We start from the raw sequence: 13,362 nt of genomic DNA on the forward strand, positions 1-13,362 counted from the left end.
TCCATTTTATGGAGCTTTCATTTTGGCAGCTGCAGCAACAAAAGCGGTTTTGAGTTAAAGTTTAGTTAGCCACTTTCTCACAAACAAGTCGGTTGCTTTTTCTCTTGTGGTGGAGTGTGTTTTTTAGCCGCGTGTTTGTTGTTGTTGTTTGCGTGGCGTTGTGTTTATAACAATTACAACAAGTGATTATTAGAAGAAGACATGTTGTGTTCAAGAGGCTAGGCTATGGTTGGCTAAGAAATACAAGGGTTAGACTCCTTTCTTGGCGGAAATTCGAGACCGTCCTCTGGAGTACCTTTATTTGGGCTGTTATTTTCGCCACCTCCCAGTTCCTGTTCCTCCAAAATGGTTCGGTGGAGCGCGCGCTCGCGGCGCCAAGCTCGCCAGGATAAAGTGGAGCTATTGGCCAGCAATAACAAAGTGAATGGCGAGGACGATACGTCCGATAACGGTATGTGCCAGGGGTGTCCTCGAAAAAAGGGGTCTTTGCAGAGATTATTTCAATTTTAAAAGGAATTCATTTTTCCACAATTATGCCATATATTATTTTCATATATTATATTTAAAATTCTTCGTTAATTGTGTTTTAACTTAAAAGATTTTAAATTTTTAAATTGCTGCAAGATTTACAAACTTAAATGTTTGTTTTTAAGGGCCTATCATAAATGAAAACTCTTAATATAAATAAAACATATTTACAAATAATTAAACAGCTATCCGATGACATGGTTAACACTCTCAGATTGCCAAAGTTATGGTTTTTTTGCAGCTTGAAGTAAATAAAATAAAAATTTAAATATAGTTTGAAAATATGAGTTTTTTAATGTATTTATAAAAATACGTTAACACAGAATAGGATTTTTAATCCAAGAATATGCAGATAAAAGTATATCTAGCTATTTATCTTCCAAATTCCTTCGCATGCCCTTTTATGATGAATTGAAAGGGTAGCATAAAGCTGCCAAAACGACTGTCATTCCGTCTGTTTTCGATTGCCATTTTACGACTATGATTAAGGTAAAACACTTTCGCCTCGTTTTAGCCGCTTTTCGCAACTCAACTGACCTATCCGACCACGATGAGATATTCCTCAAGGGATTACTGCGTAGTAACTCCAATACGCCCCACAAGGAACTGATGGTAAGTAGACCAGAACATATACACTTAAAAAGTCGAGAAAAAATAACTCGGCACAATTCCTGACCCACTTACCCGCCTTCGAGCATCTGCTCAATAAGAAAAGTGCGCATACGGTTTTCCACACATGAATTTTCCATTCCCAGCCACACACACACACAGTTCCACAATTTGTGTTTACTCCATCGATGGCATTGCATGCTGATTTTTCGGTCTAGATAGAATTTTCCGGGCTGCTTGTACGCGCGAGTGTTCGATTTTCTTATTACATCATCACAAGCGCCAAAAAGAGAAGAAAATTCTTTTTGCATTTAAAAAGATTTTCTCACTTTAGCCATGTACTGCAATGGCTTTCTCGCGTTCGTTATGGCCCATTAGCATATGCTTTTATTTTTTGCTTTCCTCTTTTTGGGTTTTCGCACTAAACTTGACCTGTATTGCTTCCTTATGCAGATGGGGAGGGATTTTTATTAGATCATCGTGACATAACCATTGAAGTGGAAATTATCTTGACCTGGCACATTTAGCGCTTGCTTGGGGGCTTCTTACTCAAACGAACTGCCAGAATGTTTGTAGCCTAATCAAATTGTAAATATTATTTGCTGTTTCTGTGGCAAACACGCAGGCCAACTAGAAAAACAATAAGTTGGAGTTACACACAAAACAAATATGAATTTGTTGTGTTCTGTGTATTACATTAACTATAAACTTATTTCAAAAAAATGTAACCAACATAAAGTTACAACAATACATTTTGATTCATTTAAAAAAAATAATTTTTTTTAAAAACATTTTAACAGTTAATGCGAAGGTTTTCGTTGAGTATAATATTTAATTAGTAAAATAAACTATTACTTAAAAAAAAAGAACGCTACAGTCAAGTTTCCCGACTATCAGATACCCGTTACTCATCTTGGCATATTGATAAAAATAAGAAATAGATTTAAATTTCTAAAAATAATAAAAAAATGTTTCAAAAGTGGGGACGTGACAATTTTGGGCGGCTCGTGGGCGTGGCAAAATTTTTGGCAAATTGGTTCATATTTACATGATTAATACAAACTTTTTTATTTTTCAAAACTGTGGGCGGGGAAAACAAATTTTTGGCATACCGATAGAAATTTACAAGACAAATAAAAAACTGAAAAAATATCAAAACACTTTTAAAAAAGTGTGGGCGTGGCAGATTTGGGCTGCGTCTATGTACCTGTAGTCTGCATGCTTAATCTTAATCTTAATTATCAAGACCCAAACTAACATTAGAAAAATCAAAAGCAAATATTATCGAAAGCGACATCGCGTGACGACCATAATTAGAATACAACATTTTCCGAGGTATTTTCCTGGGCGGCTCATGCGATTGTGGTTTTCTTCTGTGGTCGGTGGCTGTTGAGAAAAGCAGTGAAAGTAATTAAGCCACGAGTCACGAGATAAGAAAATATGAAATGTCACTACCAATTCCCCTGTTTTCCTTACCCCCCCTTTCGCCTGTCGTCACCGCTCCTTGGAACACTCCCCCATTTTATGCAGATTACATAAAACACGGACAAGTCGCCGTGCCAACTCTTTGACATCAACGCCCCGAGAAGTTGTGTGTATTTGAGTGTGAATAAGAGAACGAACCGGTTTGAAAATATTTTTCCAGCGTAAACAATACGCTTTTTATGTTACCTGCGCTCGACAACGATGCACAAAAAGTGCTAAACTCGTTGGCCTACTAATGCAGCCGTGGTCGGGAGTACGAAAAAGCTTGGTTTTAGATGCTGTTAAGATCGGCAAAGTAGTTGGTAACATTAGGGCGATCCATGTTATAACCAAAATTACTTATTTAAGGCGCCGTTTCATTCAACAAAGAGAGTATTAAAATAGTTAAACAAATATATTTTTATATTTCATGTCATATGTTTTATGTTAATTTTTCATATGGAATTTGTGGTTTATACTTATATTTTCTTTAATTAATACAATTTTGTTTACTTAATTTTAAAGTGTTTATACACTTATAACGCTGGGACAAAAATGGTGCTATAATTGTTACCGCAACTGTATGTGGCGAACTAAGCCCAGACTATTTCTTATAAGTATTATATTTTAAATCTACTTCGAGTACTTGTATTTTATAAAGTTTTCCACAGCTTAAACTTTAAAGTGAGGGTCATGCTTTTCTGAGTACTGCACGGTTTTAAGCGAAAGAGAGGGGCGCATCGCTTTGTATTTAAGCCACTGTTAACATAACAGACTGTGTACAGTTGTAACTTGGCTCTCGCTAAGCTTTTAACACGGCAAGCCAGTGAGCTGGTGCTGAGAAGACAAGGAAACAAAGCTAGCCCTAGCTCTCACTAGCTGCTCACTAGCTCACTCGCTCTCGCCGCTTGTTTCAGTCACTCGTGAGCTCGTGAGTCAGTTACTTGCGAACAGTGCTAAGGTGAGGTTCACATTCCGGTTTAAAACGCGCGCTTCGGTGGCTTTGGCACTCACTCATTTAAATGAGCATTTGTGTCTGACTGTATTGGTGTTTTACGTTGGTGTTTGTGAGCGTGGCTTAAACGGGCGTCTTGAAACCGAAAAGCAACAGTTAGTTGGTCCTCTCTCAGCCCTCTCTTTTTCGAATTCAACAATGTTCATTAACGATTTTCCGTGTGAAAGTATTAAGCCCATAATAGGTTGCTTATGATAAACCAATCAATATTATTGTAAAAACGGAAAAACGAAAAACTAGAGCAGTTATTAGTGTGTTGTGCTAGTGCCTTGGTAACCCCGCTGCAGAAAGCTTTTCCGAGCTTGAATTGATGACGTAGTCGCCGAGAACTGTTTTGTAACCTGGCCAACAAGCAGTTACAGTCTTGGCCATGTTTTGGCATTTCCAAAACCCCAAACTGCATACTATGAAACTGAAAAAGAGTGGCTCTCTCAGCACACACACACACATATGCACGATAAGCGCTCACCAGCGTTTTGGGAGTGGCTCCAAAAATAAGAAATGAAAAAACAAATAAAAGTCATCTGGAAATATAACCAACTGTTAATGTCATAGCCTACTTAATGCTACTAAGCTCTCAAAACATAATCACGTTACTTTGGTTATTTTAGTTTAAATATTTCGTGCCAGTGTTAGCTTCAAATGAGAAACAAATTCGCCACTTGTTTACGTGTTTTTTTGATTGTGTGTCTAATTATCAGTCTGCTTAATTAGTAAGCACCTGTTGCGGTACACAATATTTTGAGGCAATTTTAAACTGACGTTGTCATGACGAAAACATTTTGCTGAGTGGAGGTGAAAGCCCAAAGTATCAGTAACAGTTGTGGGTGTGTGTCATAAAGGGTGGGGACTGTCTGTCGCGTGGGGCTTCTTCGCAGCTTTTCACACGGGGAAGGCGAAGCTAGGGAAAATCCGTGGAACACTGCAGAAATACGATCTGCGGTACATAACAAACATAAGTGGTCGAGATTACTCATACATGAATGTAAATGAAAACCATATATGTATGTATGTATGTACATATGTATGTACTTAAAATTAAAATAATTTTCAGATATTGAATAGGAAGAAGAGGTTCTACATAAGTTACTAACATATTTAAATATTATTTAACCATTCCTAAGAGTTTAACATAATTAACGTAAGTAAATGATAGCAGGAAATCCCTTTCTTTCCATTCAGTTAGAGAGAAAATGCATTCCTTCTCGATTTCTGCTTATCAATTCTACAGATTGCAGATTTCAGAGAGAAAAGCACTCCCACGTTAAATACGCATAAATATTGCATGAGCTGACTCAGATGGCTTTCCCATCGTGGGCGGAATCCGCAAATGGGCCCAGAATACAATGCATACAATGAACACAAGAAGCAAGGGAACAACAAACACTGTAGTTGTAGACAGGGACAAGTAGTCCCGGAAGAAGGAATTATGTGCAATTAAAGATGAAAACTCACTTTCCATGCGACCCAAATTTAAATGGCAAGCGACCCAATTTTCGACCTAAGACTCCAAGCATTCTGTTGTCGGCATAGAGCAGAGTTCACCCGGGGTTAAATGGCATGACATTCTCGTTTATAGTGTGCACATGGATAGCCAGAGATGTCTGCCCAAAAAGCTGGACCAATTAACGCACTCACTCAATTAAGTCGGAGGCATCTTAACTTGACCTAGGGCAGGCACGCCCAGACGAAGAGCTCTGGATTTAATTAGCCGCACATGAGAAACTCATCTCTCCACTTTTTTTTTTTGCCATTCCAGCTGAATCCAACCGAGCCGCAGCCAGTGCCAGTATTCCTGCCCGCTCATCTGAACAACAAGCCCATCTGCGACGACATCATCCGCAAGTTCTCACCGTCGAGGCGCCTGGAATCGCGAGAGCTCGCCAAGCTTCTCGCCCAGCCGCATTTTCGTGTAAGTAGCCAGGGAAAGTCATGGCGAAAGCCTTTCTAAGTGGGCTTGGATCTGGTATATATATATATAATATATGTGCATCTTTAAGGGTTTATCTTTTATGAGCTCCTGACTAAGGAATGTATCTAAGATGCTTATAAGATATTGCTTCTGTGGCGCTTTCTACATCCGGTAGCTACTTATTTGTATATCAAGTGCTGAGCTATCCGACATTTAAAATAAACACCAGACTGGCACTTTAAAAAGCTTTTATTGAGCCTCTCGCTTTCCTAGTGCTGAGTAAGGTCGGCTCAGAAATGTTTATTTTATTAAGCTATAGGCGCATTAAAATCTGATGAACGTGTCAATTAAAGTGAGGGATCATGCTAGTATAGACGGAACAGAAACCAATGTAATGAAATATTTAAATATTTTAACACATTTCTTTTTCATCAGGCTCTTTTGCGCGCCCATGATGAGATAGGAGCACTCTACGAGCAACGACTTAAAGCTGCCGGAGGATCCACCAGCCAACTAGAGATCGTTAGCCAACGCCAATCGGGAGGCTACCTGTTCACAGAGGACGTCCTCAACACCAAGATGCCAGTGGAGACCATCAAGATGGTGGGTCTGCGCCGAGATCCCAACAAGCCGCTCGGCCTGACCGTCGAATTGGACGAGTTCAAGCAGCTGGTGGTGGCCAGGATTCTGGCGGGCGGAGTGATCGACAAACAGAGCATGCTGCACGTCGGCGATGTCATCCTGGAGGTGAACGGCACCTCAGTTCGAACTCCCGATGAGCTGCAGGTGGAGGTGTCGCGGGCCAAGGAGAATCTCACCTTGAAGATCGGACCCAATGTGGACGAGGAGATCAAGAGCGGCCGCTACACTGTGAGTTGGGGTCAGGGAAAACAGAATGGCATCGCGAGTCTCGAGACGGGCAAGAAACTGACGGTAAGTTCGATGTCTGCTTGAAGATTTCTCCCACAGATTGCTGCTTGCTTGCATGAGTTTCGATTAGTTGAAAGTTTATCCTAATTAGTTTATTGGCCAGTTAAAATTCAAATAATGAATCTAGAACAATGTTCTTGTCCATAAAGGGTTTTCAGTTTGTTCTGCTCGCCAACTTACAAAATTTGCTATCCAGTTGACGCTAATTACTCACTTTGTGACCATTTTCATTTGAACAGTAATTGGTAGTAGTTGAATACGTTTAGTTATCAAATCCTTACTCAAAACCTTACTCAAAATAATCTCCATTCGTTTGAAATGCGAAATCATCAACGTATAAAATTACTATTAGACAAACACAACGAATTCCCTTGAAATTTCCCAAAGCGCTTGCAACTAAGTAAGTAATTCCTGGCATAGTAAAGCTACTAAATGAGTTAAATGCTTAAAAAATAGTAACAAAGTTTATGTTTTCCTATTCCATCAGTGCTACATGCGTGCGCTATTCACATACAATCCTTCTGAAGATTCCCTGCTGCCATGCAGGGATATTGGATTGCCCTTCAAATCGGGCGACATTTTGCAGGTGAGTTGGACAGATGAAAACCAATCTAGTAAACCTAATCAATGTACATCGTTGCCATTGTACATAGATCATCAATGTTAAAGATCCCAACTGGTGGCAGGCCAAGAACATTACTGCCGAATCTGACAAAATTGGACTCATACCATCTCAAGAGCTGGAGGAGCGGCGCAAAGCCTTTGTGGCCCCCGAGGCGGACTACGTTCACAAAATTGGCATTTGCGGGACAAGGGTCAGTTTTCGTAATGGGTTTCCTAATGGGTTTCCACTAAACATTGTATGTCGCAACAGATCTCGAAGCGAAAGCGCAAGACCATGTACCGATCGGTGGCCAATTGCGAGTTCGACAAGGCTGAGCTGCTGCTCTATGAGGAGGTCACGCGAATGCCTCCGTTTCGCAGGAAAACCCTGGTTCTCATCGGCGTTTCCGGAGTGGGAAGACGTACGCTCAAGAATCGCCTGATCAACAGTGATGTGGACAAGTTCGGAGCGGTTATTCCACGTATGTACAATTTACGATATACTATTTACTATTTACGGTACTATATAATTTGTGTTCTTGGTATAACTTTAGATACCAGTCGCCCCAAGCGCGCCTTGGAGGAGAACGGCAGTAGCTATTGGTTCATGGACCGGGAGGAGATGGAAGAGGCCGTGAGGAACAACGAGTTCTTGGAGTACGGCGAGCACAATGGCAATCTGTACGGCACCCATTTGCAGTCCATCAAGGATGTGATTAATAGTGGTCGTATGTGCATTCTGGATTGTGCACCGAACGCCCTAAAGATCCTGCACAACAGCCAGGAACTAATGCCGTTTGTCATCTTTGTGGCAGCGCCGGGCATGGAGCAGCTCAAGACTATCTATGCGGATCGCAGGGCCACGGGCTCCAACAGGAATTTATCTGTATGTTTGATGTAGCCCCATAGATTAGGCACTCCTTTAATCCGCGCACGTATTCCACAGTTTGATCGCCAGAGTTCCATAAGATTCAGCTCCAGACGCGCCCGTACGCTCGAGTCCCTAGCGTCCTTGTATGAGGTAATGTTTTCTGACCTATCCTTAACTGTAATAACGTATAATATGTGCTCAACTCACTCATCCGCTTGGCGCACCTAGGCCACCCTGGTAGCCCTGTTAGATCTCTGCCTGAATACCCAAACATTGCTTAACACATTCGCTTTCTATGACTCTTCTGAACAGGACGACGACCTGGTCGCCACTGTCGAGGAGAGCAGCTTCGTCCAGCGGAAGTACGAGAAATACTTCGACATGGTCATCGTGAACGAGGACTTTGATGAAACGTTCCGTCAGGTGGTGGAAACGCTGGATCAGATGAGCCACGAGGAGCAGTGGGTGCCTGTTAATTGGATCTACTAGAAGCTCGAATCGAGACTCCACCCATAACCTTTTGCAATTTCTCCTTCTTGCATATAAAAGAAAAAATACTATAAACTACGAATGCTTATCATCACAATAAAAGGGATAATTCCAGTAATTGAAGCTTAGACTCGCAGCACAATACAAATCTAGCGAAAGCAATAGAAACGCTAGATTTCCATATTGATTGTTGATAAGATGTTTTTTTAAAGAATGTAATGTGTTTTATTAACTATGTTTATTTCAATTACTGTCTTCTCCTTTTTATATAAAAAACATGTATATATGCAATGCTTCTTTAAGTTGAAATGCGCCCTCCGTTTACAATTCAGTTTTCCTAAGTATAAGTCTAATTTTATGAAACGAATTCGTCCATTTTACCACTCTTGTTTTGTATTTACAAATAATGAATGATGTCGACGCATATCTCTTCAGTTTATTATTTTAACGAAACTCCTCAGTACAACACCCTTCTGCCAATATTTTCGTTTAGTATTTAGATTTGTTCGAATAAAATGTGTAAGTTTAACGAAATAGTTAAATATTGATGTTGAGTAAAGCAAACGAAATACGAATAAATTTGGCTCAAAGAAATGGTGAATCTTGACTTCCTTTCGCTTGGCGCACCAAAATATATTTTATTTGCTGAATTTAATGTCTTAGACTGTAAAGGTTGAATGCCAGGCATTTAGGGATCTACAGGTGAATTCCCAGAGATTTCTCCACCACAGCGTGGGGCTGACGCATTTGCTCGCTGTACTCGGGCAAGTTCATGAAGTCCTCGAAGCCAATGGAGTCACAGCGGCCAGTCAGGACATCGTCCATGAAGTTGCTGCAATAGAAGGAATGAATGTATGAATCAAATGTTTACAGATCTGGGAGTACCAAGTACTACCCTAGTACTTTACAAGAAAAACGAATTATTTCAGGGTTTTTGGGTAATGATTAATAGGTTTAAGAGAGCTTTAAGGCCAACACGATGACTTTATGGTTTGCCAGAGACTGGACGATATCCCAAATTATTAATGTGATGGATGTTATATGCAAGTTCTCTGCGGCCCCCGGAAACAGAAGCTTTCTTGGGCTACTAGAATTCCTGCCCAGACTGAGAGGCTCCCAGAGCTTGTTAGATGCTCACCTGGAAGGAAGGAATGGCAGGCGGCCCACCTGGCGAGCGGCAAAGCGCTCCATTCCCATCTTGAGGGGCACGCCGAGACCCTCGCGGTTGCGCAGCATCTGCATGTTTAGGTTGTATTGGTGCTCGTTGTAGTTCAGCTCCGAGTCGCGCAGCCGGTGGACGTGGGCCAGTTGGTTCAGGCAGTTGGGCTCCGTGGGCATTCCCACACGACCGGTGGCGTTCAGCACGGACACCTCGGCGGGCTGGACTTTCAGGGATGGCTGGTACTGCATAACAGGGGGTTTCACTTCGTTAGCGGGTTTACTAAATAAACTCAGCCATGTACTTACCATCTTGGCTCTACTTCTGCGGAATTCGCGATTGAAGAGGGAAAATGCAGTGAATTAAAAATTTTCTTCTTGAATGACAAACAAATTCCGTGCGAATTAGAGCTGGAACTTATGTCGATGCCTACTAGATTTCAGCGATATCGAATAATAAATCGAGTACACTTGTGTGGAAACAAGACTGGCAACTCCTGATATGTGTAGATATTAGAATGGCAGCCCCGCCAGTGCCAGCATGGACTCGAACCAATCCAATCCAATCAATCCACATAACTTTCAGCCCGGGCACAAACCATTGCAAGGTACAAAAGTGGCGACATATGTCCGCAAAGTGTTTTTCGCAAAGAAATTATGTATCTTTAGACTATTTCAATCCAATTTGATTATTCGTAGGGCGTTTTGTTATTAAAACAAAACAATTGCATATATAGCTTAAATACTGCACTATTTCAACCCAACTGTAACGCTTAAAAGTATCCGTGTGTTGATGGCCAAAATGCGGTCTATGTAAATTTGCGTTTTTAACGCACTTAGCACTTCGGTCAAGTGACGAACTTGAGTGTTGTGATTAATTACACCCTCGCTGGCCAGCAACGCACATACGAAAGATACGTATCGCAGCTCTAATCAATTCGATCAACAAAAAGATTCGATCGCTGGCTGGTTGGCTGGCTGGCTGGGCTTTTGTTTTTCTTTTCCACCCACACCTTTTAGCGGCTTTTATGATCTTGTGCTCCACAGAGACGCGATTCATTTGCATCGAGTGACAACGAATGCGAACGACTGCGAAGAGCCCAAATCACACGACAGGGCCTAATTAGTGCATGGTCACTAATAAAGACTTGGTCAGTGGATGTTGTGTTAATCAAACTCCCGCACACAACACAATAGGCACTCCACTGTCTCCGGTGGATCTGATCCGATCTTATCCAATCTGAACTTGAAACCGCGGGGCATCCAAATGGAATCGCCAACCGGATGGATATGGATTTTCGCCTTAAGAAGAAACCTAAGCGAAAATGTTTCTGCTATAATCCATTTTATATTTTATCCATTTTAAAATTTATATGGGTGCAGCAAGCAGTGATTATCGTTTTTAAGCACATTCACTGCATTGTAATATGAAGTCGAGTGTATTCATAATTCCAAAGGTGAATACCAATTGCTAATAACATATATTAGTTAACTTAAAAGATCAGCATTATTGTTAATGAATGAATTCTATATTAAGGAGCTGACAAAATGATAAGTAAATTATATCAGTAGACAATTTAAGAATTTACAACAAGAAAATCGCTATTGTCATATTTATGGCGTCGAGTTGACACAAATATTGTCCGTACTTATTTCATATGTTTTTATTAATTTGAGATGCGATCACTTTGGATGCAACTCATGATGATTCCATCTATAAGTCTATCAATAAATTAAACTAAAATAAACACAAAATAAACGCTTTTATTTTAGCTCACTAGCATCCTTTATTTGACTTGTTTATTAATACAATAATTAGAGATCTCTGAATTTTGTCGCTTAAGACTTCGAAACCTTTAGATCTCTTACCAAGATTGATTTACAACGCTAACTTTCTGTTTTTTCAGCCGTTGACCAATTAATACGCAGTAGACCTGTCCGAAGCGAATGAACCAAATCACCCAGTTCAATATATGGCCATAAGGATGGTCAAAGAGCCAACTATGTATGGTCGAATGGAGATCTCAGGGCGAGAAGATCGAAATGTAAAAGTCAAATAAAAATATAACGTTGAGAATTAACATTTTTTCACAGCAATAAATGCATAAAAGTCAAAGAAGTGTATTCAAAAAAGAGAAGAGCCGTGGATTCAACTAGGGGACTCTTTAGATGAGGGAATTCCTTCTAATTTGGATATACTGATAGAAAAAGGTGGTTAAAATATGTGTAACCTAGAACAAGATGTAACCAGAGGACACCGAAAGAAGAGTTTTAGGGATAAGAATGTATTGTATATATTTTTTACCACTTTTTCTAAGGAGAGGTGTTTGGATACACCCAAAGGCTCGATTTCGCTCAGTGCATAGGTACACCCATTTCTGCATGACGTATGTATGTATATACATGGCATAAAATTTACAATCTCCGCTGGATGCTGCCCTCCGCCGTCCTCCATTGTCGTCGCTAATAGAGACATACAACCTCCACTGGGAACTGATCGTGGATCGAAAGAGCAGGAGGCTTCGTTAACGGCACAAAAAGTTCGAATGTTTCGTTACTTTTCCCGGCTGCCATAAACTTTTATGGCTGCAAGACGCAGCGGAAGACGAGGACAATGGGTCTTGGATCTGGGATCTGGGATCGGGATCGGGATCGGGATCGGGGATCAGAGAACAGGGAGCAGCTGTAAGCAGCCGTCGAGATGATTGGCCATTATGCCTGACCAGGGCCGGGGCTACTCGGTATCTTTCTTTTTTATATAACCATAGGGGTCGCTGCCGCTGCTGCTTTGACGGACCATCCCGATCCTCCTCCTCCCATGGGTGCCAATTAATCCAATCCAATACGAGGAACAGGGTGAGCTGGGGCAGGGGAGCCGAGCTGGACCCTATTAGCAGCCATATTGCCAGGCACTGAACAAAATGATGAGTTGAAAACAGTCAGACAATCGTAATTTAAAGATTTTTATGAGTTTTTAATTTAATTTTAATTTTAACCAAAATGGTGTTTCTTAGCTTATCAACTTAAGATTCTTGCTGCTTCTAATGCTTGGACTAATGCTAATAGAAAACTTTCAAGATAAGTGAGTAGAAAAAATGTTGGTTCTTAATGTTCTCCCTAAAATATGGAATATAATAATGTTGGGGTTTCCTCTATATTCTTTCATTTCAAGCCCACTGTGGCCTATTTTTCTGTGCTGGGGCATAATAAACGTAAAATTCATTCGTGAGTGATCTGAGTAAGATCGCTCCTCACTTTTATGGCTTCCATTCGCTAGGATCCCCCCTCCGCCAATGGCAACTGGCTTCTAGTGAAACGAGATACTCTGGGCCATAAATCAACCGGCTGAGTGAGAGATGGCCACATTCGGCGATGCATTTTATCCATTTTTGAAAATGCCAGGACATAACATAAGAACATAACGAAATGGCGGACGCAAGACATAAGTTGTGAATTCGGCGTAATTTTGGCAGCGGCATGTGTAATGCAGTAGCCAAGAAAAATAGAGGGTGTACGAACACAAAAGGCGTCGGCAAAAGTCAAAAACCATTTCGATACGCCAGGATGACCAAAGGCCAGCGACCAGAATGGAAAGGGTTGGGCCGCAGAGTTCCACTAAATCGGGGATATATATGTACATATATACATACGTATTGCATATCTTCGCCGATCTCTCGACATGTGCATGTGGCGTAACAGAAACACAGAAACAGAAACTGAAACAAATGCAAACACACACTGCAGTCGTCCGCTCCCAATTTGGTATGTATTTTTTAGCGTGTA

General features: G+C 41.0%; 2 protein-coding genes across 3 annotated transcripts; one reads left to right on the forward strand and one right to left on the reverse strand.

The window, feature by feature from the left end:
- The first annotated feature begins 71 nt into the window (after positions 1-71).
- LOC6530313 (protein PALS2) lies at positions 72-9,015 on the forward strand. 2 transcript variants are annotated; one of them, XM_015197144.2, is made up of 10 exons: positions 72-451; positions 1,043-1,140; positions 5,376-5,528; positions 5,964-6,398; positions 6,946-7,044; positions 7,112-7,273; positions 7,333-7,543; positions 7,616-7,947; positions 8,008-8,082; positions 8,245-9,015. In XM_015197144.2, the coding sequence occupies exons 1-10, from the start codon at positions 346-348 to the stop codon at positions 8,419-8,421; spliced, it is 1,848 nt and encodes a 615-aa protein (XP_015052630.1). In that variant the 5' UTR covers positions 72-345; the 3' UTR covers positions 8,422-9,015. The 2 variants fall into 2 exon arrangements, with proteins under 2 accessions (XP_015052630.1, XP_002091240.1); XM_002091204.4 differs by having other exon boundaries at positions 73-451; positions 5,964-6,461.
- Positions 8,833-10,041, reverse strand: LOC6530314 (proteasome maturation protein). Its single transcript, XM_002091205.4, has 3 exons — positions 9,889-10,041; positions 9,560-9,825; positions 8,833-9,253 (listed from the first exon to the last, which is right to left on the reverse strand). Exons 1-3 carry the CDS (start codon positions 9,889-9,891, stop codon positions 9,118-9,120), a joined length of 405 nt encoding a protein of 134 aa, XP_002091241.1. The 5' UTR covers positions 9,892-10,041; the 3' UTR covers positions 8,833-9,117.
- Positions 10,042-13,362: the final 3,321 nt, after the last annotated feature.

The sequence above is a fragment of the Drosophila yakuba genome, chromosome 2R, assembly GCF_016746365.2.
Source record: "Drosophila yakuba strain Tai18E2 chromosome 2R, Prin_Dyak_Tai18E2_2.1, whole genome shotgun sequence".
Taxonomy (NCBI): Eukaryota; Metazoa; Arthropoda; class Insecta; order Diptera; family Drosophilidae; genus Drosophila; species Drosophila yakuba.

What these genes read in the sequence shown, in the direction of transcription:
- LOC6530314 (XM_002091205.4), bottom strand. An exon ending in CTGCCATTCCTTCCTTCCAG is followed by an intron (nt 9,254 to 9,559) that starts GTGAGCATCTAA and finishes CTTCTATTGCAG; the next exon opens with CAACTTCATGGACGATGTCC.
- LOC6530313 (XM_002091204.4), top strand. Translation starts at nt 346, where the DNA reads ATGGTTCGGTGGAGCGCGCGCTCGCGGCGCCAAGCTCGCCAGGATAAA. An exon ending in TTGGCATTTGCGGGACAAGG is followed by an intron (nt 7,274 to 7,332) that starts GTCAGTTTTCGT and finishes ATGTCGCAACAG; the next exon opens with ATCTCGAAGCGAAAGCGCAA. An exon ending in CCCTAGCGTCCTTGTATGAG is followed by an intron (nt 8,083 to 8,244) that starts GTAATGTTTTCT and finishes TCTTCTGAACAG; the next exon opens with GACGACGACCTGGTCGCCAC.